Source organism: Centroberyx gerrardi, chromosome 22, assembly GCF_048128805.1.
Source record: "Centroberyx gerrardi isolate f3 chromosome 22, fCenGer3.hap1.cur.20231027, whole genome shotgun sequence".
Classification (NCBI taxonomy): Eukaryota; Metazoa; Chordata; class Actinopteri; order Beryciformes; family Berycidae; genus Centroberyx; species Centroberyx gerrardi.
In genome coordinates, this window is record NC_136018.1 from 3,066,694 (window position 1) to 3,092,037 (window position 25,344).

Here is a 25,344-nt window from a genome sequence, read left to right on the forward strand (position 1 = left end):
TATACCTACTTTTGAAACCCCACTTCCATAGTTCCACAGCCACAGAATCAGAAGAGGCAAATATACATTCAAACCTGGTTTATGTAATTTCATTTTTCTTTCCCTGTATTATGATAATGGATTCACTCTCATGAAGTCAGGGTCTACTGCTGCTTTAGTATGTTTTAGCATTTAATCCTAATGGAGAGCTGTGTTTTTCCACTATCTCGTTCTCATTTCCATGCCTGTGAACCCTGCTGCAGACACCCTGAATATGGCTTTAAGAATAATGTGAAACTGTCTTGTTCCCTGCAGAGAAATAGTCTTCACTGGGTCTGTCTTCACTCTGCAGGGATTCAGTGTGTTGCTCAAGGACACTTCAGCAGGGGTCTGGGTCTTGTTCTCAGCATCAACTAAAGGGCGTGAGGCTGCTTCACCCAAGAACCGGGCTTTAGCTCAACATCGCCACCTTAAGGCCAGAACAGGAACTGCACGTTGCGCTCAAAAAGACCATCCAGATCAATGGAGTTAAGATCTTTATTGGAAACCCCTCCACTCAGCCTTCAAATATCATAGTACATTTTAATTATTTCAGAAGAACAACAACAACAGGCCCCTTGTGTGGTCTAGAGCAGAGGTTCCCAAACTGGGGGTTCAGGGACTCCCCAGGGGTCCTGGAGACAGCCCCAAGGGGTCCCCCGGAAAAATATTTAGTTCCAATTCCACTGTCTTTTGATTCTCCAGAGGTTATTACAATCAGAGGATGTGTAGGAACGATGACTCTGATCTGAGGTTTCACTGGTGTGTGTGTGTGTGTGTGTGTGTGGGAGTGAAATGATGGGGGGGGTGGGGTCCTTGACATGTAAAGGTTTGGGAACCCCTGGTCTAGAGTGAGACAGAGCGGCCGGTCGGACCACACTTCGCTGTCTTGAAACCACAGAGTGAGCCGCTCAAAACAACAACATACAAACAACAAAACAGACAGAAACACAAATAAGGGAAACAATAGAAAAATACAGATTGATTCTTCTTCTTTTGATTTTAGGGGAGAGGGATTGCCTTCATTTGGCCACGGTTCAATCCAAAACAAGCAAATAACTCAAACTGTGTTTGTCAGTGGAATACGACAACAAAAAAAACAAATCCAAAAGCTACAGAGCCGTCCTCAGTGTTATCATCTCCCTCCTGTCATCAATAAACAGTTTACAAACCCGTCTGAAACGACATCGAGTGTGTTACCGACTACAGCTACAATGATACAGACTGCCAGACAAAAAGCACAAAATGGTTTATCTTTTTATTTTGCGAATCCAGAGATTCTGTACTTGTTACTAAATTCCCACGTAGTGTGAAATCAATATAAATACATTTTTTAAAAAGATAACGCATTAGGGATCCGTACTGGGGGGATATTTGCAGTCGTGGTATCAGTGAGACGGCGGGGGAGGAGGAGGGGGAGGGGGGAGGAGGAGGGGGGGGGGGGGGGGGGGGGAGGGGGGGGGGGGGGGTCGAGCCTCCATGAAATAGTGAGTGTTTCTTGGACAATGGAGAAAAGAAGACTCCGGAAATGGGCCGGTGAATTTTGTTGATGTTGGAAGCTAAAGGTAAACATCTAAATCCAGATATTCACCCGTATCTACGATGCTGACGATCAGCCTACTCTACAATCCGTTCTGAGCGAAGGCAGAAAATGCAAAATTGTCTGCATCTCCTGTCCGTCACCAAGCAGCATGTCGCCTCGCCTTCCATCCACTACAACTGATACATGAGACAGTCTACGCTCTACCGATGCAGGATCTCACATTCATTCGTGTTAACAGTGAACTTTAAAGTACTGATGTCGTTTTTTTCCCCCTATTTGAAATGCACTTAGTTGTCCAAAACAAAAAAGACATCTACTGATGGTAAACATACTGGAAAAGAAGTTGAAACATACTGTATATTAATAAACTGGTCTCGGATTGGCATAGGCTGATCTTATTAAAAATAATAATTATCGGTGCGTTGTATCGGCTCAAAAAATCCCAATCGGAGCATCTCTAGTAAAATCCCACCTTTCCCCTCTGGTTTCAGTCCTTAGATCTGGGCAAAGGAGACAGAAAACAGAGAATCAGATCAATACATTACATTACATTCATTCATTCATACAGCAGCTCTGGCTCTCTTCACATCTATTGACAGGGTTCACACATACTTTCCATTTTAAAATTCCTCACTTTTCCAGATCTGTTTTTAGCAGAGATAATCTTTATTGTTTTATGCTTTTAACTAGAAGTTGATAATACTGGTGTACACAGTCTGAAGGCAAATGATTAATCCCAACTAGTGCTGCAACTAACAATTGTTTTCATGACTGATTATTTTTTCTTTTAATCATTTAGTCTATAAAATGTCAAAAATAATGACAAATGCTTGTCACAATTCACCAGAGCCCAAAGTGATTCTTCAAATGTCTTACTTAGTCTGACCAGCAGACAAAAAACCTCAAAGGATTGATTTTATAATGATATGAAACAAAGAAAAGCATCTTAGCATTTGTGAAGCTGTAACCAGCAAATGTTTGGTGTTTTTACTTGATAAATGACTCAAATGATGAATCGATCAATTCATTTGATTGATCGACTAATCGATTAAGTGTTTCAGCACTAATCCCAACTGCATTTTGTGTTTTTACATACTTTTGAAAACATGGAAACAGTCATGAGCATTTGAACTCTGCTTTGAGTTCTTCACACAGTAAAGCAATAAAAGGAGAATAAGAACTATTGAAATCTGTAGAGGCGTCTCTATTAGGCGTGGGAAGGCATAGCTATGCTGAAAGATCACTCAACACAGTGATGGATGGGAGTGAAAAGTTTCCATCATGTCGTCAGTAAGACAGCAGGAAGGCGGAGCTTCTTCAGCACTCTGACCTCAGCAAACCAACAACACTTCCTGCAGATTACAGCACCATGGAAAAATCAATTGATTAAATAAAGAAAGCTAAAGGAACTTACATCATCAATGTCCTCGTCATCATCGCCAATGTCATCAAACTGGATCTCATCATCGTCTCCAGGACCGAAGGTGTCTGTCTCGTTGATTTTGGCTGTGGAGGAGACAGAGGGAAAGTGTTAGAGAAGGATCTTTACCGCTTAAAACAATAAGAAAAAACTGAAACTCTTTCTACTACAGTATGGTGAACCCAAGGTGCTTTCAGGTGCCATCTGTAAATTGATAAAGTGCCAATTTATCACTGAACCACCTGATGCATATGAGGTACAAGCATTCCAAGTGCAGTAAAGTGAGGAATACTGTCTTCTATTAAATAATTCCACTAATTCCAGTGCTACTTGCAACAGTCAAATTTGCAAGAGTATGCCATTGTGTGATGTGTATTTTCTTGTACAGCTGGACCAGCAGCCTAGCACAGTATACACAGTGAGGTTTGTTTTGGACTGAAGAAGTCCATTTCCCCGTTTAAAAATGCTACCCAACTCCTTGGTTTGGAACGTAAGGAAATTTAGAGATGTATGACTACACATCGACACCTCATGTTTCTGAGCTTAAGGAACTGTGTTTTTATACCAAGCACAGTAAATGGATTATTCCACTTAATTAACATTTATGCATTTGCATTGACAATGAAATAAAATTCTGGCCTAAAGTGGCACTGCTCAATATTTAATCCAGAAGCTGCAGTGTTGCGTGTTGCAGCGATGTTGTCATGATGTGTGTGGTGGAACTCACCGTGCTCCGGCAACTCTCCGTACGCTTTCAAACTGCGAGCCTCGTCTGCGTTGTACTTGAGGATGACGTCAGCTTTGTTATCCTGCAGCAGAGGAGAGACCGAGACTGAGACACGGCACCGTGAGCTCTGATGAGGCCAAGTGGCTAATGTATTACAAGACGACACTGCTAAATATACTGGACATTTCCTGCGTTGTTCAACTGAAAGCTGGTGTCATGGAAACTTTTTGAGGATCATGATACAATCAGAAAGGCTCTAAGGAAAATGTTGATACAAAACTTTCACCCTGATCTTCTTGTGGGATGGTTGAACTGGGGATTACTGTATAAAAACCATATTTGGACCATAGTTAGCCTCAATAAGACTTGGATGGAAGACTTGGGTAGAAAACCTGGGGCTCTACAATTATGGCTAAAATATAAAATGATAATCCTGACTATTTTGCTAGATCACAAATTAGTCTTGATGATTTGTGGAACAAAAATATTTTACTGCATTTATGAAACTATAACATCTTAACTTTTTCCAACTAAGGCAGAAATTAAATGTTTAAATATTGCTAATGTGCTATTATTAAAGGATAATTTATTGTGGAAACTGAAATTGTGATTACACACGATTGTACACAATTAATTTTGCTCCCTAAGAAAACCCATGCCACAGCCACTGCCATCTCAGAGCAGAACAATCTTCAAAAGTTGGATGAAATGGTTATTTTGGTGCTTAATTAGATGAAGATAGCAGCAAAACCTCTAGCCATGTCTTCCAGCACAGGCCTGACTGTTGTCAGTGGTTTGGATTCATGTGATTAGTGAGTGACCAACACACCTGGTAATCTCTCAACCCCACCAGGATGATGTCCGACGTGTTGATCCAAACCTACAGGAAAACAAAATATAAAAATTCATTTATGTGGCATCTCTCAAGGTGAAAAAAATGATAGCACAAACTGCACTTTGTGACCCCAACAGACACACACACACACCCCCATTGAGTCCATGATGCCAGATCAACGGCGGCTGACCAACCATTGAGAAAGTGCTGATTCAGCATTATGTCGGGGGGTTTTCCCAGTGCGCTGGTGCCGGTGAAAGGTGCAAAAGGACGGACATTCCTACCTTTTTCCGGAGTTTTCCTCTGATGTGGCAAAGCCGCTTGACTCCATCAAAGCACATGGCCTCCAGACGTCCGTTCCCCAGCATTTTAATCACCTGAGCATATTCTGGAAGACAAGAGAAGAGAGGGTATTTACACTGAAAGCAATCAGCTGATTTACAATGAGTCCAACAGTAGAATGATCTTAAATTCCTAGATTAGCAACAGAATAGGAGATTAACACCAACCAACAGTCAATTTTAGCAGTGGATACATTTCTATGCTCTACCAGCTACATTGGCAGGCAACCAAACATTATTACTCTAAAAAGTATTACTGGTTTGCAAAATAGTAGCTAACAAATTTTTGGACAAACCAGTCACTGTGGCTTGTGGAAGAAAAAGGTGTGGAAGATTACAGCATTACAAGCTACCAACAGTACGCATTTCAAGTTTCAAGGCCACAATGCTTTGCAACTGATATAACAAAATATTGCTGTGACCCTGAAAATATCATTTCTAACAGAAAAGTGCAAGTTGGGGAAATAAGAGCAGAGGGGAAAAAGCAGAAAGGACTTTTCTGCACAATTTTTAGCATAGACTTCTTATTGATGTTCCCATTGGGACAGAGACAGCTCAGTATCATATGTATCTGAACAGGGGGATTCTACTGTTGTAGTTCTACTTCTACAAAAAAGCAACAAAAAAAAGTCATTATAGAGAATGTGAAGGAGTGCTTTACAAAGGCACAAATAGTAAAGGTAGCCTAATCCTGGTCTGAGACTACATACTACCATGGAATATTTTTGTTGCACACCCTGCACACAGACAAAGCCTATCAATAACAAGAATATCCGATTCAAAACATCAATAATGACAAGATAGCATGCAGTAAGATGAATCTGTCTTCACATTCCCCCACCCCAAGGTCTCCCTCAAACCAGCACAGCCTCCTACACACAGGGAGTTCAGGTCCATGCTGACGGGGACTTTGGTGCAGAGTTCCTACAAAGTGTCAATTTCAAAATTCCAGACTTTCATTTATTTGATTTGAAGATTTGGATGTTCAGTATGATTTATGCTGAGAAAATGTGTAGTCATATGTATATCAGGAAAGTAAAACAACATTTTTCCATATGTTTCCAAACGTTTTATGCAATTTCCAAACTTATCAAGACCTGGAAATTACCATAATATTTTTCCATACATTTACAGGCTTTCCAGACCTGTAGGAACCTTGTTGGTAACACCAAGCACTGCAAAAGAAGCCCTAGACTCTTTCCAGACTGTAGGCTGATGCTACCACCTAGCTCCCACAGGCCCGTGTGAGCCAGCTGAAGGCCAACATCCAGCAGGCAGCACTCACCCTGGCCATCCTCCTTGAACACCAGCTCTCTCTTCTCAGACTCATTCTCGTTCTTTCCACGTCGCCGATTCTTTCCTCCCTTACCTGTAAACAGAGACAGAGAGAAATAACATTAAGTTGTCAAGTCATTTCTAGGTTGTAAGTCACTACTGTCGATTTGATCAAGAGAGGCACGACACTTCATGTGTAGATATCGGTTTCGATGACTATTGCTAACTAACGTCAAATCCAGTTTAAAAATTACCGTAGCCACATTTTCATCCTATGAGAAACCGGTGTGTAAATAACTGTATTGGCGTAGAAAAGGAGAATATTATAAAGTAACGTTACGTTTCGGGGCTATCTTAAAGCCAACTTAACGTTACCAGGCTAACGTTAGCTAATGTAACATTAACGTTCATATTACTGACGTTATCCATCGTATTTTAATGCTCGGCTAATATAGTCAGAGTTTAAAGAACTAGCTAAACAGTTACCTATCGCTGCCAATTCGGCTAACGGTAATTTAGGTGAAACAAAGTCTCAAAAGGCATGGGCCAGACCGGGGTGGGGTTTAGCTAGTGACTAGCTAGCTATGTCAGCTAGCAACGGCATTACAATGGCAGGTATTGCCACTTACGTTAGCTAGCACTAACTGTTTGGCAACTTTATCTGTCCCACAGACAGATGAAGATAAATTAACTTTAGCCAGCATTATCGTGACCAACTTAACGTTAACTGGATACACCGATTCCACGTAAACACCGACAATAGCTAGCTATATAATTGTATCACGTAATAGTTGCTCGCTAACGTTAGCTGGCTGGTGTCACGTTTTTCGCTGCGTGTGTCTTCACGGCGGGCTCGACAGCGCGAAGACAATTACAACACGAACACATACTTCAGATTTCTCATTCTCTTACCTTTATTTTTGGGCATATTCTTTACACCTCGGTCCTGATATTCACAGTCGGGATAAAACGAGTTACTGTTGTACAATACTGTTTACAATAGTCAGTGAAAGCAGATTTACACCACGGAACGAGTAGTCACCGCTGGTTCGCCGCCGGTTTGCGCATGCGTTCGTCACAACATTCAAAACCACGTTGCTTTATTGAAAGGGACGATTCTTACAGAGACAAGGCCCTGCAGTTTCCTACGGTCTATGTTCCAAACAGACAATAAACACGTGAGTACTGTCTACTGAGCTACGAGTTTAACCATTATTTGTTGAATTAGTGGACTCTCGAGGTGAAATGTGCTAGACGTGTCGTAAATATGATGTTTCCAGGATGTTTTACGTCAGCTCTTCCTAAACAGCAGAGGGCGATCTCTGTCCATGGCGTTTCATCGAGGTTTCCATTCGCCTAGAAGAAAATAGACATTTTGGGAATAGCTAGCTAACGAAAGCTAGGCTTCAGCACTGAGTAAATGCAGATTTTCTTGTGTTTCTGAATATTGAGAAATGTTTTTCAACTCTCCGTTTTTAACAGTAAATAGCCAAGTAATGTAAAGTTGAAAAATATTTTCAGGCAGAATATACTTCACTTGATATATTAGATTGCTTGCTAGCTAGCTAGCTGCTGTTTTGTTGTTAGCTAGCTTGTCACGGTGTTTGCTGTGATGGCTGACTTCAGCAGCAGGGTCTTGGTAAATGCTGATTCGGTTCCGACCATGTATTCAAGGGATAAACCTTTCAGCCTGGTAAGAAGAGTGTTACTACCACTGAATTCAATACAACTGAACAGATTTTGCATGGTAGCCTCATAGTAAGACTGCTATCATGTAAGTTGCACCATGAATTTTATGCAAAATGTCATACCTTTTATTATATGTTATAAACAAGTATTTTTAGTTATAACAGATGCATGGTGGATATGAACTGTTCTGCTACCTGAAACCTAAAACCTCCTCTCTCTGTCAGGAGTCTGCTGAGCGCCCGGTGGGCAGAGGTGGGACTGCAGGGACCAGGCCGTCATCCTCAGCCACAGCAGAGAACAGGAACTGGGACAACCTCGGAGGAATGGACCAGATAACAGTCGTTAGAATAGATGACTCTCACATCACAGGGTTACAGGCGCAACTGGGGGAGAAGGGGAAAGACGAGGGCGCGGGTGTAGCTTGCTACGAAGTCGAATACTCGATGCCCGTGGAGGAAGAGTGTGAGATGTGTACGGCCGCAGAGGTAGACGAGGAAGAGGAGGAGGGGGTGTATGTCATTGAATATTCCAATCCAGAAGAGGAGGGAGAAAGTTACCAATTTAAAATGTCCGTAGACAAACAGCTCCCGACCAAACAGCAGATGAAACGCCCCGTGGCCGGGCAACATTTCAGAAGGCCCTTAGCTGAAAAGACTGGGTCGAAAGATGAGAGGAAGCGGAAGAAGAAGCTGAACAGAAAGAAAGAGGCAGCGAGCTTCTCTTGCTCACTATGTGGCGCGGTCTTTCACAGCAGCGAGAGTTTGTCGCAGCACGAAGCCGAGCACAGCGGCGATACGGACCCAAAGAAAGCGTCTCTGGTTTGCACCCTGTGCCCGCCGCCGGGCAGGTGCTTCAAGAAGATGTCAGGCTTCGCTGTGCATTTAAAACTGATGCACTACAAGGAGGGGAGGAAGAACTACTTCTGTACCATGTGCAAGAAATCGGTCCGCAGCCAGTTCATCCTGGACGCCCACACCCGCCGTCACGCCAACCAGGAGGCCGTGTTCGAGTGCGTCCTGTGCCGGCTCACGCCCCCTGGCGACGCCGAGACGGGACCGCAGGGGTACAGAGGGACAAAGTGGGGCTTGAGGAGACACCTGGAGACAGAGCACCCCGGGGTGATTCCTCACTGCGACATCTGCGACAAAAGCTTCAAGACCGTCCCGTCCTACCTGTCGGATCAGTTCAGGCACGTCGCCGTCTCGCCCTTCTACTGCTCCAAGTGCAAAATCTACGAAATGACTGAGAGGGGTCTGCTGGTGCACCTGAGAAACCACAACCTGAAGGAGGAGAGGCAGAAGGGGGAGCGGGAGGCAGAGCGGCCCGGAGGAAACCCCCCGCTGTCAGAAAGCCTCGCCTCCAGCGCAGAAAACTCCGCCACAGACGACTCGGACTCCTGACCGCCGCTCAGACAGCCGAGCCGCTTCACCGCCGCTCTGAGGATCAGATTAGACTCCAGACGAGTTCTGCTGTTACAAAAATTTTCAATGTTTATAGACTGGAAAAATAATACAGCAACACCAGCTTAATGACCTTATTGTTGTCAGATTGTGATCTGTCATTTATGCATCTTTGACTTGTCTGAACTGATCTTTGGATAAGGACAGGACAATATGACGGCTGTCCTGTATGCGAATTTGGGAAACCTGTTTTTTTTGTTTTTTTTTACAATTCCCATTATTCTTTTTTTTATTGTTTATAACTTGTGCCATTTGGTGGACACTTTTATCTGCAGCACCTTGTAGCATCATGTGTAGAGTGGATACATTTTCAGTGGGAATTGAACCCCCAACCCTGCCAATGTTGCTGCCTTGCACTAATCACTGAGCTCCACAGGGACTGGAACCTCTGACCCTGACAGCGGCGGTGCTTTGCTCTGTACACTGAGCTACAGAAGACTATATCACACAGACTTTGTGCAAATTGTAAATTCTTGATTTGTAGCCAGGTTCTTATTGAGTATTTGAGTCGGTGCATGTTTATATATATATGTGTATATATATATATATATATTCGGTATTAATATATGTGAGTTATTCCAGTTTTATCGCAGCTATGATAAAAGTAAATGAAGCCACTTTCATTTTCTGCAGGATGAATCTGCACCTTCACACACACTGGATGACTTCAGCATCCCATCATGTCAGTTTACAGTGTCTCTGGTTAAAGTCTTATTCAGGTTGATCTGTTTAAATGAAGCTTTGATACCTGAGGTCGAGTCTCCCTGTTGTCATTAATGAACCAGTTAACAGATTATTCCTGTTTACAGACGGAGCGGTTCACCTGCAAAACAGCATGAAAAGGTTCAGCCACCAGCTCCCCTCCCTGTTCGAATGAAGTTACTTCTGATACAGGGGAAATAAATGATGATCCCGATATTAAGTTCTGCTTGCCACCGTGGTTTTTGACATCAAATGTACCCATAATGCTGTGCGAGTCTGAGTTTGCGCTCAGGCTGTACGGATATATTGGCAGACTATTGGTATTGGCCAATATCAGCTTTATAAAGCAATATCGGTGTCGGCCCAATATTATTTTTACTGCTGATATTTGGCCGATTGTGGAATTGGCATTTTTGAGACTTCAGTTAATGTCACTTAATACAACTGTCAAATAAGCAACAGAATAAAACTAACATGGTAGCATCATTTAAAAACATTATCTGATGACAGGCCTGTCTGAAATGCTGCACCTGTTTTGCACCTGCATTTGTTCTAAGATTCTTACAAAAATGCGTATCAATATCGGCCGATGTGGGTGAGGAAAATATCAGTATTGGCCTCAATAAACCATATGGGTTCATCCCTAGTTTGCACAGATGGTGAAAACCAGAAGTGAAAGCAGTCAGATGTTTCCATGTTCAATATGGGAGTAAAGAAGGCATCAACCAGGTTTCTCTCAATCGGCTTCGAGTTGAACCAGATTATTCTTGACTGTTTATGATTTCCACGCATCGACCCAAAGCCAGGTTACTTAGTTCCTGAATTTCCCCAGTGGGATCAATAAAGTGCTATCTTGTCTTTAGTCAGCGGATGAAGAAGGGAATTCTCTGTGCGTGTAAACAGCCTGAGGTGCTTCAGGGGAAGACGGCACGGTGCAGCTCGGTTCAGTTCTGTGTTAAAATCTCATATGGCTCCAACCGTCTCCATCTGTTCTTCGTCCCCTCCAGTGACTCTCTGAGATGGAAGTGGGAAGTGTAAAAAGCACTTTACATTTCTGCTGGAACGCCTCGTTTGCATAATGTCAGCATTAGTCAGACACTGTTAACAATAATAATAGTAATGTAATACTTACAACGGTCTCCTTACTCCATGTTCACCTGCTGCCATAAATGTGCATTTAAAAGCCCAATGTGTAATCCAAATTTTAAAAAAAGTGTCGTTGCAGCAGCCTTGGTGCCAAACCTAAAAACATTTGATTGGAGGCATTTTTCTGGCTGACATGTATAAGACAGCTATTTATGAGGCTAGAGTTTACATTTTTATATTTGCAAACAGTGGGGTAAAAAAAACCAACCTGATTTTTCATCTAAAGCTCAAACTCTTCAGGAAGACATGAGTTTCATTCCAAACAATCCGTTACCTGCTGAAAATCAAACTTTTGGAGAACGTAATTGTTGGGAAGTCTTGGAGTCTGGAAGGTGCAGAACCAAAAAGGGGGTTGAGCTTGATGCACTAAGAGAGAAATCATCTGTAATGATTTGTTTTTATTGAATATTTATGAATATGAGGTGACATTCAGTTGTTTTTTTTAATGGATGTATAATGCTTTGGAATGAAACCCTTCAAATGTGTATTGGGCCTTTAAAACATGATTTAGAGCGTTATGTTTCCTCTTCCCTTCACTCTCTCTTCAACGTTATCCTGATGTCTTTTTATTTTCTCACCTAATTAAAGGGGAATACCACTGATTTTCAGCATTGTGTTATTCCCTGTTGTTTTTTTTTTAGTGAATCCTTGCTTCTACCTTAAAGTTTCTATAGAGTGGAACTGAAATAGAAGGAAAAGGTTGCTGTGGCAGAACCAAGGAGGATTATCAGAGGGTTAGAGTCACACCGATAGATCAGTTTGCTGATATATGGAGCCGATATTGGGCATTTATTAAATATCAGATATCGGCCGGTCAGTGTCGTTCACCTCTGATATGATGGAGGTTCCTTCCTGACCACAGATACAGGAAAACAGTCTGGAAAACCTGACATCAATTTTATTTTCTGCACATTTTATTAATTATAGAAGTGTCTAATGATGTTTTTCGTAGATTAATTAATAATTTTAAGGCAGTAATGTCTCTCAGAGTTTCCCTACTATTGAATAGGTCAAGTGGCGTCTTGAAGAGCTGCTGACACTAAAAGAATCTCATCAGTCTGGTTTCAGTGGAGAGTTTTAGTGTCCCATGATGCTCTAAATGCTGTTTCAGAGGCTTTTCCACCCTGACGAAGAAAATTCTGGGGGAAACACTGAATAATTGGAATTTTGTGGCACAAAAATGGTCAAATTTAAAGAAAGAAGATATTATAGTGCTACTACTCTTCTCCAACTTCCCACTTCAGTCTGGAAATGATTGAAAATGTTCCTGGAGAGCGGCTGATCAATGAAAATCACCCCATGCCTCGTTTGCTGAACATCCTTTTATTATTTTTAATAGAAAGTCCGACTCTCACTGCAGATACAAAAACAGAGAGCTGGACTAGCAGCAGGGCTGAATGCGATACGGAGCGGCAGGAGGCAGGACGGCCTCTCTGACGGGACAAAATGAAGAGGGGGGCGGGGGGGCAAATAGAGAGAGGACCAAAGAAAAAAGCAATTCCCCTGTTCATAACTGGAGGAAAAATCATTTGAAGACACATTCCTTTTACATTCCTTTCCCAAAGCTGTACAATGAAAGACGAATATGAGGCAAAAATGCTATGCACATTTATATATATATATATATATATATATATATATATATATATACATATATATATATATATAAAAACAATGACAAAGAAATGTTTTTCTCTGAGCAGTAAAATTACATCCCTTATGTTGACAAACATTCAGATGACCGAGGAGAGGAAGTAGACTAGATGTCGCCACAGCACTGAATCTTAAATAATTCACCTAATGGTTAATATTCAGAGGGTTCATGATTAATGGATGCCGGATAGCTGGGTGTCACAGAGCGAAGGAGGAGAAGAGTGGGAGGTATAAATCCAATTTCCACAACTTGTAGCTGTTCTTGTGTTTAGAGCTGGCTGATTGTCGACAGGACTGATCACCATTCCTCCCACTACACCCCCGGTGGGACAACTGACTGTAGCACAGACAGATACAGACGAGTTCACACTGATGATCTGATCCACCGGAGAAGGCAATGAACCACGACACTGATAGGAAATGTGCATAAAGGCCCGGAGCACTGCAAAGGACTTCCAGGTGACGTTACACATCCTCTGGCGGCCATGTTGGAGGGCCACAGCTCTTGGGTAACAGTGAACAGCTGATTGTGTTTCCAAACCTACGATTTGTCCATCTCAACAGAATTCAACAGATATGGTTTCTGTGCTGTTCTTGACTGAACTGATCATTTGATTGATTTAGTGTTTAGATAATGTCAGCTTGTTAGCTAGCTAACCATAGTATCTGGTCAGCTAACATCACTGTCTTGTTGTAACACATCTGATTAGCGCACTAGCTAACGTATCTAGTAGTAGCTAGCGTTAGCGTGTTGACATTAACATCAGTGTGTTTGCTGGCTAGTTAGCTAGCTAACACTTTGTTCAGGTTAACTGAGCTGACTCTTCTCAAGCTACAACTCAGAGTGTTTTGGAGTAGAGACTAGGGCTAAAGACAAGACAGTTTACTGTGTCACAGTAACCTACATTTGGAAACAAATACACCAAATACACCACAACACGCTTTTTTAAGCTCGCTCTCTGTTTCTAGCCTGGTTATAAATTTAGACATCATTTGTGCACAGCTAATCCTCCAATGGACCTCCAAGATGGCGGCAGACAGTCAGATTTGTGACGCAGTTGCAAAGCCTCAATACAAATGGAAAGTTTTCATATCTAGCCGAGTGCTGCTGAACATCTCTGAGTGATCTGCTACACTTTCAATTATTGAACACAGGAACAGTTATGCTTAGTTTAAAGGGATTGCTGACAGAATATTCTTTCTATCACAAACATGAACACATTAGGATTATTACATGCAGTGCATGTGCATCATAACTCAGTGGACATAATGTTGGTCCTATGGAGAAATGACGCCTCACCACCTGCCGTTCACTTCACTCTGTGGATCTACAGGAGTTAGGTGAGTGAAGACAGATGGCGAGATGTGAAGAGTTTTATCCCAAAATCAGATGTACAGTATTTGAACAGTGTGACACCTACTCTTTCAAAATGAACGATGGAAACAAACAAAAATGATAGTAGGTCCATGGATGACAATATAACATCTTTAAAGATTATTAGGGGCAGTGGATGATGAACTTTGGGTAATTCTTGTTTTCAACATGGATATATGGCGTTTTGGAATAGAACTCTTCCTTTCATTTGGGGCAGGTCTGTTTCTGGATAGGACCCATCATCTCTCTGTCCACATCGCATATCCGATAAAAGCATCCTGGGATCCTACTGGAACATACCGGCCTGTGTGCTTATGTACATCGCTCTCCTACTGGACATTATAAAATGCATTGTCTTATTTCATAGAAACCTGAGTTGCTCAACGCATATTTACAGTTCAGCTCCCTGTCTGTCGCACACACAGAGATCATCAGTGCTTCACACACTCATACAGGAGGTCAGAGACTGATCCAGGTTCAAGTGTCTATAGTTTGAGTTGGTGTGCGGCAGTAGAGGCAGAGGTTTCCGCCGGCCGTTGTCAGACCGGCGCTTTTGTGGAAGCAGGGAGCTCTCTCGCCGTTCCTCTCCTCTCCTCTCCGAGCGCGAGGTCCAGCATTTTCGTCTGCCGTTAGGAAGTGTTCCCGCCGCTTTGTCATCGGACAGCAAGAGAGCGCAGCGAAGGCAAGGGTGAAACGTGTTGGGTAATCTGTACACCTTGTTGCCAGGTAACCAGGACATCCTCCCGCTTGCGTGGGAAACGGAGGATGCTGCCGGCCCAAAGTCCGACTCCTCGACGGGACAAACTCACACCCCCGCCCACATTCTCCTATGTTGGTTGTGCAAACGTCACCCGTGTCCTCGTGTCACTCGGTGCAGCCTCTTTTGTAGCCCGAGCTGCCTCAAGGTGTCGCTGTTGTTCATTCATATTTACTGACGCATCTAAAAAGCTGCACAAGGCAAGATTTTTACGCAAAAATAAACCCGTTTTATCAGCCTAAATCACAAAGTGGGGCTGCAATAGAGAAGAGCGTCCCATCTCCACTAATCTTCCAGGAAATCTTCTCGGTGAGAGAAAGCCCGAATCTGATAAGACGTTTTTTTTTCCCACCACCTCCACCCCTCCCAACCACTAAGAAGAGGTCACATTACATGATTTCTGGGTAAGGAAGTCTTTTAAACTTTCAAAAATTCAAACAGTAACGTGCTGTTGCCACTTGATGACGCCAAAGTGCGAAGTTGCCTTGTGCAGCTTTAAGTCAGTGTGTGACAAAAAAAAAAGGCGAGCGAAAAACCGGTTCTAAAATATTGTCTTCCACTTTGATCATATAGAAAACAGATACAGTATATGTCAAGAAAAGTCACGGAAAAGCTCAATTTCATCCTCAAAATTAACTTAAGTAAGTTTAAGACACAGACTGCTAGATTCCCAAGACAAATATTGGACACTTTGGACCAACGCTTGATTTTTGTTCATAACATTTGCCCAGAAGGGTAAATACTGTAAATTGGATTCTCTGTCTCTGCCTGAGCCTTACCAAATTACTTCTGAGAAAAAATAACTTGTTTCTGAGTGACTTCTCTTTATCCCCAAAGAATCACATCAAATCCCATTTTTGACAAGCCGGTTTTCAACGCATGCAAGATTTCCTCCAGGGTTTTTACAGTGCGAGTTCTGACTGAAGATGCAGGTAAACAGAAATGCAAAACGGCGACATCGTGAGGCCAAGGGCTGCTCTTTTCCTAGAGGGGAGGAGTTTGGGATGGAGAAGGATCGCTGGACATCGCTGCTGCGACTGCGGCCTGATGGGAATCTGCTCCGTCTTCCTGCGACGCCACCGACCCTCTTCTGTCCCCGTCTGCTGACACGGTCATCTCAGAGGCTACTTGAGGTTTAAATGCATGATCTACAGCTACGCAGTACAATAACGACAGTATAATAACAATTTCTCAATTTTTAAATGCATACATTAGATTACCATGATTTCTATCAGATTTCCCCGTTGCGTGTAAATAAATACAGCTCATCTGTTTTCCTGACGCACGAGTTCTCTGGGTCTACGAGGCAGCGCTGATTGTCCGAAGCAGGGACTTTCCCACCGCAGATTGAAAAGGGTCGACGGATTTTCGTTACGGCTCAGCGCCAACTTAACTCTCCGCTGCCTGACCGCGGCCGAGCCCGGCTGTCGATCGGTTACGCTAACGCTGAGGTGCAACCAAAAACCACACAGACCCCGACGATTTTACGGTAAGACAGAAGAAGAACTCTGGAACAGTCCGTTAAGGTTCGGGACGGGACGGGGACGGGACGGGGGGGGGCGGAGGGCGGTTTCTGTGCTCCTATTTGGCGTTAGCGGTTCCTATAGGTCCATCAGTAGTCTGTCCCGGCAGACCAGAGGGGTCCGACGGGGAGCAGATCGAGGTCAGAGTTGACAGGGGGGGAGTCGGGGACGGAGTGGGGGTGAGGGGGTGAGGGGGTGAGGGGGCGGGGTGGGTCAAAGGTCATGAGGTCACAGAGCGGTGGAGGTGATCTTCTTCACCCCCCTCCGCTGGGCCAGGGTGGAGCAGCCCACAGGCTCCAGGACGGGTGGGACGTTCCTGTTGAGGGCGGAGTAGGTGGCTGCCATGGCGCCCTGGAGGAGAGAGGGGAGGAGTCAGACAGACAGACTCAAATCTGACTTCACATATCCAGTACCAGTCGGATAGTTTCTCTAAAGCACGCACAGCAAAAAAAAATATAGAAATCCATCTTTTCTGATTAGATTTCAGATTATTATCTTTTTTTGTAGATGCTGACAATACAGACAAAGACAGATACAAAACAACAAGACAGTATTATCACATGTGGAAAAGACATAAAAACAAAATAAAACACGACAACCACAGTGAACATCACATGCTGACAAGGACTAGCGGTTATGGGTATAATTAAAGAGTTATAAATTTAAAGAGCTGGATAAATGCTATACAAACATGTTCTGTAGAGGATTGGGGGTGTTACAGATACATATACTGTGATGGAATTCAGATTAGATTTAAACCACATTTATAGATGGTTTGAAATGTGATTCAGATCGCAGCTCTGAAACCGCAACTCAGATCAAGGAGAGCGGAAAATAACAAACATTGGAAGAGAGCCAGCGAGAGAACAGCAGAGCCTGGACAGATGAAGAGGGTTCATGAAGGGTTCAACAGAATAAGCAACCCAACCTCCATGTGACTGTCAGTAACCACCCTTAGTCAGCATGCACACGCCTACGTCGTTACTATGACAACTAATGTTGTAATCACAGCAACAATGTGGACAGTCAGCCAAAGAGACAGACTCAGACGAAACAAAAGACTCAGACGTGCAAGAGACAGTCAAAGACATCTGTGTGTGTGTGTGTGTGTGTGAGTGTGTGTGAGTCACCTTGACGAGGTGTGGGGCGTCCTGTCTGTTGAGGGTGTACTTGGGCAGCTGGTCTCTGTGTGTCACCCAGGGGTGTCGGAGGACCTGGCCCGCCGTCAGCCGCTGGTGGGGGTCGACGTGCAGCATCTTGGACACCAGGTCCTGGGGGTCAGAGGTCACACATGAGCTCAGGGGCAAAGGTCAAAGGTCCACCTCACAGAACCAGAACCCATGTAGAACCCAACGGCAACAAAAACAGAAGAATAGTTCTGGAAGACTGACATCCCTCCTCTAGGCATATATTTGGAAATGCTTTCCCTCTTGAACAAAATGGCCACTGCTAGTGCCAATAGTGTGTGTGTGTGTGTGTGTGTGTGTGTGTGTGTCCACACCTTGGCTTCTGTTGAAACAGAGTTCCAGTATCCTCCAGTGAGGGAGAACTTCCCGCTGCCGATGCGAGCCAGAATCTCCTCCGGTGTGTCTTCTGGACCGTTAGCGAACGGAGTGAAACTGGAGACGGACGGGAGAAGAAAGGAAGGGAAAGAGAGGAAAGGATGAGATGGAAAAAAACCAAGGAGACAGGTTAACTAAGTAATCTTAGGAATAAACACACATGCACATTTTGTACTGGGAGAGTTGTATAGGCTCATAACATTAAAAGGGGAAAACGTTTATTGCTTTCTCTAGCTCCGTACTCTCTAATAATACTAGTTTTCTCTGGAGAGAGAGTGTTTTAACACCTGGGTTATAGAGTCTTCCTGCAGTGTGTGTTGCAGAAACACAAGCAGAGGATCAAAGTACCTTTGATCGTTGGTCACAGCTCTTAAAAAAGCTGTGTACTTGTGAGCTACTTTATATTTTCCAAACATCAGCCGAGGCAAGACCTTGCACAGAAATGTAATATCTGACGTTCTGGCACAGTAGTTGTATTTTCCTAAAATTAAAATTGTCCCATTGATAGAGCTCCCCTACAACACACACACACACACACACACACACACACACACACCCCTACCCTGTGAGCATGGTGTAGAGCAGGACTCCCAGACTCCAGATGTCGCAGGCTGCATCATAGCCTTGTTTCTTCAACACCTGCCACACAGAAAACAACAGCTTCCCATAAGCATACTGTGTCTTAGTTAGTTAGAGTTGAGGCTTAGCAATCAGCACAATTTCACGTAAATAAATGTCTACTTTCCAGTTTGTTTGGAACAAATAGAAGAAGGAGAAGTGGGTAGTTAGCCAGTAGTCTCATCTTTAGTTTAGTTTAGTGTGGTTTTTGGTTTAGGCTGGGTTTAGTTTAGTTTCACAGTGATAAAACATAGATGCAAAGAGATAAACAATGCACATGTAACGACAGAAACACAGAAAAATACTTTTGTGGTGGTGAAATAGAAAATAAAAGTCTGCTTCTCAACTTATCTCAACGTAACAAATTCTAATATGCTGGCCAGCTCATGACACAGAGAGAGAGAGAGACTAGTGGAAAAAGAGACAGCTTGATAGAGTCGGTGTTAAGACAGTGACGGACGGGGGGAATGAGACCTAAAACCTGAAATCTAAAACCTGAAAGCGAGAAGCCGCCGTACCTCTGGGGCGACAAAGTTGGCGGTGTAGCACGGCGTCATGAGGAGGCCGTTCTCCGCCCTCAGCTGCTTGGCGAAGCCGAAGTCGCAGATCCGTATGGATTCAGCGTTCCCGCTCTCGTCCACGTAGAGGATGTTACTGGGCTTCAGGTCTCTGTGCACCACCTGTCAAAACACACGAACCAGAAGGTTAGGACTGGTCTGGGTGTTTAGTTTACTGACTTTCATTTTGGGATGAACTGCCCCTTTAAAGCTGCAGTAGGGAAGATGTTTATGGGAAATTACAGCCGTCTTATCAGCTTAAATCATGAAGAGTGTCCTATCCCCACTATTTGAAATGCTGTCACCAAATTTATCCAAATTTACAAAGTTTTCTTGTATTTTCGTATCAAAATCCCTTTACTTTTACTTCCTGTAAAACAGCATATTTTCTGTGGCTACTTCAGATGTAGCAGTAGGCATAAAACTTACAATCCCTGCAACTTCGCAGCTTTCTTGAAAATTACGGTGGCTGTAATTTATTCAATTTGAAGAATCTGGAATTTGCACAAAGCATTTCATAGTTTCCAGTTTTGTTCTGGTCCAACCTGCCCACGAATTACAGAAGCAAGACACCTTCAAAATGCAGTTTCCTTGTGACTTTAAAGCTGCTCTAGGCAAGATTTGAATGTAAAAATCCACTCATCTTCTCAGCCTAAATCACAAAGTGTGGCTGCAATAGAGCAGAGCGTCCCATCCTCACTAACTGAGATGCTGTAGATTCATTCCGTTTACCCAAATGAAATTATAGTGTCTATTATGGTCACTTCTTCACCCACTGGAAGTGATGAATTGAAAAGAGTGAAATCCAATCTGCCTCCTAAACAGCAGCAGAGAAAGCTGGACTCACAACATTTGATCTTTTCCTCTTGTCTATTTGGTTTCCTTTGGTATAAACATGAGCGAGCTGTGAGACGTTTACTGACCTCACTGCACAGGATTTCCGGGTTTTGGAGTTCAAATTTTTCAAATAGTTTCCTCTCACTGTCATTTGGGACCGCCAGCGTGCAAAGTTGCCTAGTGCAGCTTTAAGATGCTGTATTGGTGTTGACTATATGAACACCACACATACACACACACACACACACACACACACACACACACACAGCAGCCTACCCCCTGGACGTGCAGGTACTCCACGGTCTTGGTGATGGTGTACAGCACAGCGCTGGCCTCTCTCTCGGAGAAGAACTTCTGTCTGAGGATTTTGTCCAGCAGCTCTCCTCCCTTCATCAGCTCCGTCACCAGGTACACCGACCGGCCGTCGTCGTACACCTGCAGCACCGACACACAGCTGAGCCTCACTCACCTGGATCAACTCACACTCAGCTCTAACCCAGTTCTCCCATGAGGACCATTAGTGTTTTATCTAATCTGATCTAATCCAGTGGGTTCAGACCTGGAGAAATTAGCAGCTGGTTCAATTTTGAATATTCATAGTTCCATCAGATCTTGTGCATTTGTAAATATAACTGTGTGATTATGTGATTATGGCAGAGGTGTGACCAAGTCAACTTTGCTCGAGTCCCAAGTCAGTATCAAGTCTTGAGGCACAAGTCTAAAGTCAAGTCCCAAGTCTAAATGTAGAACAGCAAGTCAAGTCTTCAAATCTTAAAGAAAACTAAATATCTAGGACTTTTCAATGCAATATGGTTTTAATAGGATAAAAACTTGGTAAGAGCATCATGAGTTTGATTTCTATAATCAGTTTCAACTTCAATAAATTCAATCATTCCATACAAATTCAGAAAACAGAATTTAAATTCAGTCGTCTGCTGGAACAAATCTCATCACTTTCAATCTAAGTCATTTACACAAACACAAGATCTCAAGTCAAGACTTTAGAAACCTTTTCAAGTCATCAAAGTACAAGTCAGAGTCAAGTCCCAAGTCACCAGAACCCAAGTCAAGTCTCAAGTCTTCTCTTCATGCATCAAGTCAAGTCTCAAGTCTTCTCTTCATGCATCAAGTCAAGTCTCTAGCAATTACAATTGTGACTCGAGTCCAAGTCATGTGACCTGAGTCCCCACCTCTCAATTACAACAGAGTAGCATGTACATGAGAATAAAAAATGGAAGACAGCAAGAAAGATCACCAACTAGCTCTCTGTTTAAGAGTTTGCATTATCAGTACCGGCTGTAAAACATCTTTGACCAATCAGATTGCTTGGCTGACACGATAAGAGACACGGAGCGTGGTATAATGAATAGTTAAAGACCTAACAAGCGCTTGATTTATCTCCTTGGACAGCCAGGTGACTCATTCGCCTGTTATGAGCTGTGTTCTGTAACACAGCAGCCAGCAGCCATCTTAAATAAGGAACTGAACCGAATAACAAGGCAGAAGTACAAATTATATTGTCAGTTAGTTACAAATAGAAAGTGACGCAAGTGAGAGCGGTTTGTTCCTGTTAGGGTTGGGCACAGAAAAACCAGTAGAAACCAGTAGAATCAGAGCAGGAGACTTCACTTTTTCTGTCCACCGGCTACAGTGGCTGGTTTATGCCAAAATTCACCAGATACTTTGACCTAGGGCTGGGCGATAATTCAATATTATCATTTATCAGTTTATTCAGTGGAATCATATGGTGATGATATGGTGATTTTGGGATATCGTGACACACAATTCTGCTGTCTGAAGCAAATTTTTAAAAAAACTGACAAAATGAGGTATGAAACTTTAAGGAATATAATTTGAAAATTTCAGTTTTGTTTGACATCACACTTAACATCACCATTCGGTTCAATGTGTCGGATAAATGCCTAAAATGTAAAAAATGTAGACGATTTTTACCAGAAAAGTAATTTTTTTAGAATGGAATAACACTTACAGATGATGGTTGTTTGCCTGCCGCTATAAAGGAAAAATCCACCCTAAAACACTTTAACACTGTTAAAAAAAAAGAGTATTGGAGTGTGGATTTTTCCTTTAATTCCACCACAATTAGTCAAAAAAGTATAAAAATTATAGATGGAAATTTCCAAACTGCTGCATTTTTTTCTCCCGGTTTCAGACAGCTTCCGACACTGAACTTCCCACCCTGATAGAAATCACAGTAAAGGCGACTCAGCGTGACTCACATCCTTGAGGGTGATGATGTTGGGGTGCTGTCCGTATCTCAGCAGGATCTCCACCTCCTCCGTCGGGTCTCTCTTCGCCTTGCTGATGATCTGGAACCGAGACAGACGCAACATGGATGACGACGGTTTCCCAGTTTCCTGTACAGAAAAGCTGAAGCTGGCTGGATGTGTGTGTTTTTACCTTGACTGCGTACTCCATGCCGGTTCCCTTGTGTAGGCAGCGCTTACAGATGGAGTAGGAGCCGACGCCGATGTCCTCTTTTATCTCATAGGTGTCTGAGAACTGGGATGTGCTTCTGTGTAGCTGCTATGTGAACACGCAAGGACACACACACACACACACACACACACACACACACGCACGCACGCACAGTACATGACAGCCACCCAAGCGATATAAGGTTAGAAAGTGACTTCACATACGCATTTTTGTAGAGGTGATGACAGTGTGTGATTGTGTGGCAGATTATAGTTTTAGTTCGACAAACACTTCTCCGAGGCAGAAACAATCTGATTGGTTGAGTTAAACCTCAGTGGGCGGAGCCAAAGATCCACAGTTTTCCTGGCTAAGTAACATTAGACTGAAGCCCATGGATGTAGGGATGGACAATTCCACATTTTTTGGAGTCGACTCCGACTCCTTGTAATGGATTTGGTCGAATCGAGTCTAAATCGATTCCATTCCAAATGAAAATCAACACAAAAATGTATGTTTTACGCCGGTTGGCTTTTAACCAATGAGCCTTGAATTTCTCCCTCCCCCGTCCCCACTTGTTGTGAAATGGATCAGACCAAGGCAATCAAACACAGATTAGTATAGATAGGCCTAAATCAGAATGAATGAATGAATTACAATTTTTTTTTACTTAAACATTTTATTTGATTTCAGAGTTTGGAGTCGAGATCGCAACAGGAGTCGACTCCAATTCAGTTTATTAGTAGAATCGATTCTCAGAATCAACGTGATGGAATCGAGAATCGATTCTTTTGGAGTCGACTCTCGGCTGAAGCTCAGTTAAACAGACAAGAGGTAAGAGAGGAGGAAGCTAATATTATGAAGCCTAGCGCTCTGCTGCTAACTGAAAAAATACAATCTACCATACTAAGTTATCTAGGTTAGCTAGCTGACCTTCAACATCATGAATGCCAAGGTCATGTAGGACTGAAAAAAGAAGTAATTGCCATTTGTATTTTTAATTTAGATTTTAACCAGAGTTCCTTCTTTATCCTTCAAGTTTGCCAGCTAGCTAACTTGCACTCTGATAAACTGTGGTTCTTTGGCTCCGCCCACTGAGGTTTGACTCAACCAATCAGATTATTTCTGCTTCCAAGAAGTGTTTGTATGACTAAAACTCCAACATATGCTTGGCTGTGTGTGTGTGTGTGTACCTGTACAATAGTGTTGGGTATTGGTTGTGTTTCCTCTTCTGTTATCGCCACAAAACTGAATCCTCTGAACAGCTGATGGGCGTTGGCACTGGGAGGCACTCCAGGAGAGTCTGTGACACACACACACACACACACACAGCGGTTAATCATCTGTTCAATGAAATCGTTGATTGATTATCTTCCTCAGGTCAGAGGAGTGGGACAGGGAGGAGTGACAGTCTGCACCTCTGGGTGTCTTAGCTGTGAACTCTGGGTCAAAATAGAAAGTGTCGTCGGGCCGTCCTGAAGCCGGCTTGAAAGGAGGATGGATCTCTCTGCGAAACAGTTTCTACAGGGAGAGGAGAGAGGAGACATCAGAGAAACTCACCACTGAAATATCAAAGTCAAATTGATTCAATAAAACATGTTTTATTACAAAGAGCCTTAAAGAGAAGGAAGGGCTGCAAGGAAAAAACCCCTCAGACACCATAAAGCTTAATTAAATTGGTTTGGTTTGGCAAAACATATCAAACGCCACACTAATAAAGTCCATTGAACTGAAGTGAATTGACAGAGAGACACTGACATTCCAGTCGATGGTGTTGTAGAAGTGATGCCTCTTGATCTCCTCCACACCGTCTGGTCCAGCTCCTACACACACACACACACACACACACACAGTTGTCAGTCCAGTACACTGCAGCACGGACCACTAGGGGGCAGCGTGGCCCAAAAGTTCGAGAGGCTGTTGAGGAATCACAAGGTCACAACTCTGTACCCACCAGTCATTATTATATTAACCTTTGACACCCTGTCGGTCTCCCAGCTGCCCTGAATAAACCAGAGAGCAGATTATTCCTGTCTGCAGTTATTGATCATCACTATGAACAGCCAACATGGTCTCTTTACCCCCTCCCTCTCTGACTGAGCAACAGCTACTTCTAATACAGGGAGAAGAGATTGTTGGAGCCATTTCAATTAATGAACATATAATAAATATTTTCTAAATAGTTGCCTAAGCATGATGTAATATGTGTGCAGTGATAGTTTAATTAAATCAGGTGTGAAGTGACAAACAAGGAAGAGAGAAAAGTGTTTCAACCGCTCGCTCCAGAGGTGATTTTATTGATTACCTTTTATTACCGTTTGTTGATTTGATACTTTGAACTCGTTTGAATCATTTTATTGAACCTACCACTCCTTTATCACTCGAGTCCCAGTTTTAATTGCTTGAGACTTGACTTGACTCTGGTTCTGGTGACTTGGGACTTGACTCTGACTTGTACTTTGATGACTTGAAAAGGTTTCTAAAGTCTTGACTTGAGATCTTGTGTTTGTGTAAATGACTTAGATTGAAAGTGATGAGATTTGTTCCGGCAGACGACTGAATTTAAATTCTGTTTTCTGAATTTGTATGGAATGATTGTATTTATTGAAGTTGAAACTGATTCTAGAAATCAAACTCATGATGCTCTTACCAAGTTTTTATCCTATTAAAACCATATTGCATTGAAAAGTCCTAGATATTTAGTTTTCTTTAAGATATTAAATTGATACTGGACTCTTGATTTGTTCTGACTTGACTTGCTGTTCTACATTTAGACTTGAGACTTGACATTAATGACATGGACTTGACTTGGACTTGACTTGGTAATCTACATTTAGACTTGGCACTTGACTTGAGACTTGAGCCTCAAG

The 25,344-nt window shown here is 42.9% G+C and overlaps 3 protein-coding genes across 6 annotated transcripts in view; 1 reads left to right on the plus strand and 2 right to left on the minus strand.

The window, feature by feature from the left end:
* Positions 1-502: 502 nt before the first annotated feature.
* Positions 503-7,226, minus strand: eif1axb (eukaryotic translation initiation factor 1A X-linked b). The gene is made up of 7 exons (XM_071904384.2): positions 7,072-7,226; positions 6,170-6,253; positions 4,828-4,931; positions 4,538-4,588; positions 3,709-3,790; positions 2,976-3,067; positions 503-2,061 (listed from the first exon to the last, which is right to left on the minus strand). The coding sequence occupies exons 1-7, from the start codon at positions 7,085-7,087 to the stop codon at positions 2,056-2,058; spliced, it is 435 nt and encodes a 144-aa protein (XP_071760485.1). The 5' UTR covers positions 7,088-7,226; the 3' UTR covers positions 503-2,055.
* A 272-nt stretch (positions 7,227-7,498) lies between these two features.
* On the plus strand, positions 7,499-10,785 carry LOC139915714 (uncharacterized). Of its 2 annotated transcripts, none has more exons than XM_071904411.2 (2): positions 7,499-7,575; positions 8,073-10,785. In XM_071904411.2, exon 2 carries the CDS (start codon positions 8,172-8,174, stop codon positions 9,246-9,248), a length of 1,077 nt encoding a protein of 358 aa, XP_071760512.2. In that variant the 5' UTR covers positions 7,499-7,575; positions 8,073-8,171; the 3' UTR covers positions 9,249-10,785. The 2 variants fall into 2 exon arrangements, with proteins under 2 accessions (XP_071760512.2, XP_071760511.2); XM_071904410.2 differs by having other exon boundaries at positions 7,562-7,852.
* Positions 10,786-12,463: 1,678 nt separating this feature from the next.
* rps6ka3b (ribosomal protein S6 kinase, polypeptide 3b) overlaps positions 12,464-25,344 on the minus strand; it is a 46,300-nt gene continuing 33,419 nt past the window's right edge. For 2 of the 3 annotated variants that reach the window (XM_078291352.1, XM_071904406.2), the window contains exons 12-22: positions 24,233-24,297; positions 23,893-23,995; positions 23,668-23,777; positions 22,460-22,585; positions 22,279-22,368; positions 20,315-20,473; positions 19,163-19,324; positions 18,589-18,665; positions 17,966-18,083; positions 17,595-17,735; positions 12,464-16,815 (exon numbers count right to left, since the gene is read on the minus strand). In XM_078291352.1, coding sequence (XP_078147478.1) covers positions 16,693-16,815; positions 17,595-17,735; positions 17,966-18,083; positions 18,589-18,665; positions 19,163-19,324; positions 20,315-20,473; positions 22,279-22,368; positions 22,460-22,585; positions 23,668-23,777; positions 23,893-23,995; positions 24,233-24,297 — 1,274 coding nt within the window. In that variant the 3' untranslated portion in view covers positions 12,464-16,692. The remainder of the gene's footprint in view (positions 16,816-17,594; positions 17,736-17,965; positions 18,084-18,588; positions 18,666-19,162; positions 19,325-20,314; positions 20,474-22,278; positions 22,369-22,459; positions 22,586-23,667; positions 23,778-23,892; positions 23,996-24,232; positions 24,298-25,344) is intronic. The other variant, XM_071904407.2, reaches the window with a different exon arrangement.

Excerpts from the sequence above, each read along its gene's own strand:
- eif1axb (XM_071904384.2), bottom strand. Across the intron at positions 4,589-4,827 it reads GAGGAAAACTCCGGAAAAAG|GTTTGGATCAACACGTCGGA; the intron begins GTAGGAATGTCC and ends GTTTTCCTGTAG. Across the intron at positions 3,068-3,708 it reads CGGAGAGTTGCCGGAGCACG|CCAAAATCAACGAGACAGAC; the intron begins GTGAGTTCCACC and ends TCTCCTCCACAG.
- LOC139915714 (XM_071904410.2), top strand. The coding sequence starts at position 7,772 with ATGGCTGACTTCAGCAGCAGGGTCTTGGTAAATGCTGATTCGGTTCCG. Across the intron at positions 7,853-8,072 it reads GGGATAAACCTTTCAGCCTG|GAGTCTGCTGAGCGCCCGGT; the intron begins GTAAGAAGAGTG and ends TCTCTCTGTCAG.